Genomic DNA, 7,495 nt, shown 5'->3' on the forward strand with positions numbered 1-7,495 from the left:
GAAAGCCCTGAGACTGTCAGACTTTAAAGCCATCATCAGAGTCCTACTCTGTGTCCCCACCACTACCTTCTCTTGGCAGGGAGGCTCCCTACTTTGAGCCTGAAATTCTATGACAACATAATGCAGTAGCCAGCATATTTTTACTAAACTGAATGTGTAGTTAATTCAATTAAATAAACCAAAAGGAGAGAAAATTTGTCTTCTGTGTCAGGAAACAGTACTTGAGAAATAATGGATGACAGAGGAAACTAGAAAGATAAAAGGGATGTGAACATTAGCAATTTTCAGAACTATTTTATGTGGCATGCATCTTAGGCCTCATCAACACATGGGATCACGAAAGCAAAGGGAAGGAACCATACTAGTATGTTATGAGGCATATGTCAATTTGTGCCTAAAGCATGAAAATCCACACTTACTGCTTCACCTGTCAAGAGTCTGGTAGTTGTTATGTGAACAAGTGGTCACTAGTGACCTAGAGATATAGTTCATCATTCCCTTTAAGAGCAGAAGAAAAAGCATCTGTGGCAATAGAAAAAGAATTATTAGGAGCACAAAAAACATCAGTGAGATTCTAAACTTCAATAATGCTTTAATATCAGGAAGTGAGATCTATTTCTGAGCCCGAGGATCTCTCTTCTGATGAAAAAGCCTCCCAATAGCATCTTTCATTTCCTTGTTTCTTAGACTATAAATAATGGGATTGAGAAATGGAGCAAGGATAACGAAAGTGACGGCAATTACTGTGTCCCAGAAGACTGAATAGGTAGCTGAGAATCTCAAATACATGACAGCCACGCTGCCAAAAAATAGCAAGAAAACAGCAAGGTGGGCTGCACAAGTGGAGAAGGCTTTGTGCCTCCCTTCTGCTGAAGGCATCCCCAAAATTACCATGATGATCCGGATATAGGACAGAGCAATTACAAGGAAGGAGGCCAGGATCTCTACTGCATGGATAGCATCCACAATGACCACCAAAGATGTATCTGTACAGGCCAAACTGAGCACAGGGGTGAAATCACAGAAGATCTGATGGATCTTGTTGGAGCCACAGAATGGCAAAGTGGCAATCCATGCAATCTCAGGGAGTACCAGAAGGAAGCCACAGAAGCAGGAGCCAGCTGTTAGTTGGATACAAAGTTTGGAAGTCATGATGGTTGGGTAACGGAGAGGATAGCAGATAGCTATGTACCTGTCAATGGACATTGCAGTCAGGACACAGCCTTCTGTGATACCCAACGAGTGGAAAAAGTACATCTGCATGAGGCAGCCACCTAGGGAGATGGTCTTCTTCTCACTGACTAGGCTGAAGAGCATCTTGGGAATGGTAGTCGTGGTATACCAGATCTCCAGGAAAGATAGCACACTAATGAAGAAATACATAGGTGTGTGAAGAGCCGTGTCCAGCTGGACAGCAACAAAGATTACTAGGTTCCCTGATATGATGAATGCATAGACAAGAATCAATAGAATAAAAAACAAGAGGCCACCTTCATACAGAGGTGGGAACACAGAGAAGAGGAACTCAACCACCATAGTTTGATTCCGGCTGTCTACCAAATGGGTCATCTGTGAAGGTAAGAAAAGACATAAGGAACTTCCTGAAATTTCAATATTGCTTGTACATGTTTTCCTTTTTATATTCAATTACTTATGATGAAAACTTGATCATAAAGAAGTCAGTTACTATTATTTCCAAACTTCATAATTCCATGCCAGAAGCAGTTGAAACATTTATAATGCAGTCTAATCTCTGAGTGATCTTTTTCTCACTGTCATACATTTATGTCAAGAAAAATAAATGACTCAGAAGTTTAGTCTCAGAATTTGGAAAATGGAAATTCAGCCATTTTCAGAGTTACCTTCAACCCCTATGTGGTTAGCCTCAAACCTTTCACTTTGACTTTTAAATATTTCCATTTCCTGTTCTTCAGGAGGGAAATAAAGGAAAACACAAAGTACCTGTCAATGGACATTGCTGTCAGAACATAGCCTGACAAAGGAAGGACAAAGTAAGCATCAGAGACACCTTTGACAATAATTCTCTTTAAGTTTTTAACTTTTTCGTCCACCAATACAGTGCCTGAGGCTGTCTGGCTGAGTATCAATTTCTAGATTTTTGATTTGTTTCCTTTGCACTGGAACATTTGTTTTTCATCAGGTCATAATTGTGTGAACTTCTTCACCTACTTTCACCTACTTCAGCTACTTTCTCTGTAGCTTTCCCTTTTCCCTGTTCAGGTTTCTATGAAAATTGCTCAAATTAAGAGTCTTTCCATATTTACTTTGTACCTAATTAGTAGCCATCTCTGGACAAACTTATAGCTACTCCTCAACCCTGCTCATACTTTCCCTACAAAGGCTATGTTAAGAGACAAAAAAAAAGAACCCAAAAACAAACAAGCAAACATCATTCTCAGTTTTAACAACCACACAGTTTTTAAGATGGCTATATTAGGGGATAGATAAGCTCCTAAAAATAACCTGCAGCACAGCTACACTAGCATCTACTTGTTGAGATAACAGACAATCCCATTACTTGTAAAGCTAAGTAGAATTAGTGAAGGCTGAATTCACACTCGCTCACCTTGACTATTTTAATATTTCATTCCTTGTTATCTAGACTTCTAAGGGATAATTCTCAAGATGAGTTTCCCTGACTGTGACATTTGCCTCTCCTTTTCTTTTAAAAACATTCAAGGCAAAACTCAGAACTCTCTGTTTCAAAATCACTGTCATCTCTAGTACAGTTCTAAACCAAATTGAAACCAACTATCCTGAAAATCAGTATTTCAGCCAAAGTAAGACCACACTCTCAGTTTAATTATTGACAATTTCATATCTTTTATTTCCTGGATCTACTTTTATTGAAATTTTAGGTGTCAATGTCTCCATGGTCATAGAAATCTCTGTGATTTCCACTGCCAGAGCAAATATTCTCTTTTCTGATGTACTTCCATTGACATTTTTTTGATACCCAATGCATATTTGTTGCATTTCCATATTCACATTTCAGCATTATCTCCCTCAAGTAGGATAAAACATCTTTAAGAGGATAGACAGAGGAAATAAAATGTCACTAATTAAGTTTTATGCAGTGATACCAACTCTAGTTATACATATTTGCTTCGTATGTATTATATGTGTTTCCACACATGATAAATTAATAGTTAATATTACACAAAAAACAAATTGAGAATAAATAAGAAATAACTGTTTCAAATTAAAATTGCAAGTCTATGCTTTCTTTTTACGAATCCTTATATTTTTATTTACATCTATCCCGGTTTTCTGTTGACAAATATGGTGTAGTTACTTCAGATGGTCAAAGTAGATGCAAGAAATACATTGCAGATTAGTAAAACTAGTTCACAGTAGATGTTTCTGATTTTCCATACCCAGTTTTGAGGGAGGAAGAGAGACAGGCTTTGAAATGAAATAAGCTGTGATGCTCAGAGTTGCAGAGAAGAGGGGGAGCATGCGAAGTGGAAACATAAAAGACTGGAGGTGCCCTCTGACTAAATTATTTATTTATCTGTCCTGCTGTGTGTGTAATTTCTCATCTGCAGCATGGTGAACTATCTATGCAGAGCAGGAGAGCACAGAGCTATGAGAATGGATAAAAGCCCAACAATATGATTCATTTGTTGCCATAAGCCTGGACTTTTTCTCATCAGAAATCTGTCCCATGATTAGTCGTTCATCAGTTGTTCAGCTAACACACAAGATTGTCTAATATGTAGCAACTTCTCCCAAAGTTCAAGAACTATATGAATGTAAACAAAAATCATTATTGCTTTTGAAGCAACAAAGAATGTAAAAATAATGTAATAATGTAAAAATAATTCATGGAATGACAGAAAACTAGCAGAATGTAAAAAGGCCAGCCTACAAATATGACTTGGACAGTAAAGAGATCTGATTTAGCATTTAGTGATTAAACAAAAATGTTGCCTTGATTGATGACTCCCTTGAAGGCTAGAATTGTTTGAACCAATAGAATTATAGTGCTCAAAAGAATTTAGATATCAACACCTTCATCAGTTAACTGACCTCTACTCCTCCTAGTGCCCACTTCCCATTTCATGTCTCACAACTGAAATTCTTTACTAATGTAATGAAATTCCAAAAGTAAGTAGCTAGATTCGAAAGTGTAGAGGGCCTGCAGAAAGGAGCAGGTGGAGATCAGAAGTTTCCCTGAGGGTTGAATTTCAGTAGTCTGTACAACTCACCCTGCCTGAGGCCACCAAGCACTCCTCAGTCTCTGCAGTCAGCCTCACTTCTATACATACTGGTGAGTATATAGATTCTCTGAAGACTCCTTTGTGGGATATTTAAAATGGAAATATACCCTTTCTTGGGTGTTTTTCTTTAGATGATTTATGTCTAAAGGAAGTATCCTTTGCTTCGCTGAGGGACAAATTAAGAGAAAAGTGTAATATAGTAATGAGTCATCCCCCAGGGTCATTCTCATGGATTCTCCCATGACTACAAAGCCTGACTATCATGCAGAAGCACTAGTAATCAGAGCAAAGAATTCACAGTAGACTTTAAGGAAGACCTATTAAGAAAACATAGCTTTCCTCTCAAGTTTCACATTCATTTCTATTTCCTTCACTGCCTATACATGTACATGTATTAAATATTTCAAACCATATATATAAGATGAATTGATACCAAGTTATAAGTTTGATTATTTTTGTTTGGTTGGTTGGTTTATTTATTTATTTTTTTAAACAATTTTATGATTTAAAAATATCCTGATAATGATTTTCCTCTTCAAGTTTTTCTAGATTCTCCCCTTCTCCTTACTCACAAAACTTTAAGTTCTTTCTCAAAAACTAAATCAGAAATCCAATACAACAACAAAACATCCAACATCTAAAAAACAAAATATGATGGTACCCCAAAACATCAAACCATTACCAAATAAAAGCACACACAAACAACTGTGAAGTGTGTTATTTATTGGTCAATTGTTCCTGAACATAAGATCCTCCTATAGTGGTGGGTACATCCAGTGTCATTCAACCAGGAAAAGTTGATTGTCCTTCTCACTGAAGGTGTAAATGTCAATTAAATCTGGTTATTCTTAAAGCTCAATTAATATCAACTGAGTGAATATTAACTGGTCACAGCAAGAAAAGTATAGGAAAGTGCAACCAGAGGACCATGAAAATGAGAGATTGTACCTTCTTGCTATGACATGAGGGCCACACCCATGAAATCTCAACATCATGGCTGATTAAACAAAAGATGGGCAATTCCAACAACAGCTGACATTCTAACAGAATTAGAAAAATATCTCAGGGCCCCATCCCTTGCTGAAGAGCAGTGAGCAATTAAAAACTGCAGAGAAAATTTAATCTTCCCCTAGAATGAGGTTTCTGGATGTTTAACCAATACCAAGTAGTCAAATCTAGAAATATAAGCAAAAATTAAGGTACTTAGTGGGTTGTTTTTATTTGTTCTTTCATTCGTATGTAACAGCAATGGTTAAAAAGAGAAAGCTACAAATTTGGGAGGGTGTGGATAGAAAAATAGGAGGAAATGAATGTAATTATATTTTAAGTAAAAGAAATATATGTTTCATATGAAAACAAAGTAATATACTGCATTAAGATACAAAGAGGAAAGAGCATTAAAGGTAATTCCGAACTTGATATAAACACTTACAGAACAAATTTTAAGATAATACTTAGCATGTAAATGCATACAGGCCAATGTATTTTAAAAATATGCTGTTATTTTCCAGTAAAAATTCAATACAAGGTATTATTATAGGGATTTTAAGAATTAATAGAAGTTAAGAGTTTAAAAATATGTGTCCCATATATATGTAGAATTTCATCATGCTGTGTTGGAAAATAACAAATCTCTGCATAAATCTATAGACAAGTAGTTTCAAGAGTAGAATGTTTTAGAGAAATAAATATGTCAATATCCCTCAATTCAATCTATTATTTCAATGTAGTTTTAACCAAAATCCACTTTGGGATATAAAGAGTGACACAGGCCAAGATGAAAACTTTAGAGCTGGACATTCTAAGGGAGAAGATTACAATGGTGAGATTTATTTTACATTTTACAAATATTATTACAAAATAATGAAATGTCAACAGCAACAATAAACCAAATGAAAAAGACTAAGGAAATATGACACATCATGGAGTAGACACAACTGTTATCAACTCAGGCAAATGATGAACAAAGCTGGGGCAATGTGTCTAATCTATACCATTCAAGTGTATGTTCAGTATAAGAGAAAAAAATACAGTAAAATCAAATTACTTACTGATTTCATTTAGTATACATTTTACTAAATGTATAGCTATAGATTGACTACTTACAGATTAATAATTTAAAGTACAATTAAGCTTTGATAGATTAATTTAACAAATTTACTATAAAGCAAAAGGAAAAAATACCCAGTCATGAATCAATTCACATCATACTTAGCTTAAAATAATTTTTATTCAGAATGTAAAGAGTAAATTTAAACTAGTTAGGAAAGTATAATCATTCCAGTTGAAGAAATTAAGAGATATATACAAACACATAAAGTATACATACATGTATAATGAATAGTAGTTTAAAATGTATTAACAAATATGACTTCTTAGAGTGATAGAAGTCACAATCAGATATCCTGCATGGGTAGCCTAGGTCCTCTGTATATATGTAATGGTTGTGTAGCTTGGTCTTCTTGTGGGACTCATAGCAGTGGGAGCAGGGCAGTTTCTGATTTGTTTGCCTGTTTTGGGACCCTTTTCCACCTACTAGGTTACCTGGCCCAGCCTTGAAATGAGGATTTGTACTTGAGCTTATTGTAGCTTGTAATGCTGGGTCCTGTTGATATCCCTGGGAGGCTTGCTCCTTTCTGAAGAGAAAAAAGAAAAAGGAGAAGTGGATCTCAGGAAAAGAAGAGGATGGCGGAAAGGACTGAGCAGAGATTAGGGAAGGGAAACTGGTGAGGATGTGATATATGAGAGAAGAATTAAAAATGGAAAAAATATGATGCACGTACTTTTTATAGCATATATGCCTTAAAACCCAATTTGACAATGTCTTATAAATTTTAATATACAAATATTCTACAACAAAAGTTTATAAGTGATTAAATGGTCACTTATGCAAAACAATGATGTTTTTCTTTCAAAGCTGCAGCTGAGTAAGTTGACATAAATCAATCACAGCAGTAACATTGAGTAAATAAAGAAACCCTAAACTAATGCCTAAATTATGATCTCATATAAAGCTAAACAGGCAAAACCAAACAACCTATTGTTTATAATTGTGCATACACATGCTTAATAGAATAATAAACACATTTCATTAACTCGGGTTAATGACAAAAGTATAACATGTTTTGTGATTTACTGAAATTATACAGGATTGTCTGTGTGACATGAGTTTGGAGCTATCCACTGGAGTCCAGTGAGCACATTTTGTGAATTTGATATAATCAATGATGTAAGAACTGTAGCTATCTGCA

At 35.4% G+C, this 7,495-nt stretch overlaps 1 protein-coding gene across 1 annotated transcript; it reads right to left on the bottom strand.

Moving 5' to 3' along the window:
• Nucleotides 1–612: 612 nt before the first annotated feature.
• LOC114610666 (olfactory receptor 6K6) lies at nt 613–1,578 on the bottom strand. The gene has a single exon (XM_028755277.1). The coding sequence runs from the start codon at nt 1,567–1,569 to the stop codon at nt 613–615; it is 957 nt and encodes a 318-aa protein (XP_028611110.1). The 5' UTR covers nt 1,570–1,578.
• Nucleotides 1,579–7,495: the final 5,917 nt, after the last annotated feature.

Source organism: Grammomys surdaster, unplaced genomic scaffold (assembly GCF_004785775.1).
Source record: "Grammomys surdaster isolate TR1022 unplaced genomic scaffold, NIH_TR_1.0 126051, whole genome shotgun sequence".
In the NCBI taxonomy this organism is placed as follows: Eukaryota; Metazoa; Chordata; class Mammalia; order Rodentia; family Muridae; genus Grammomys; species Grammomys surdaster.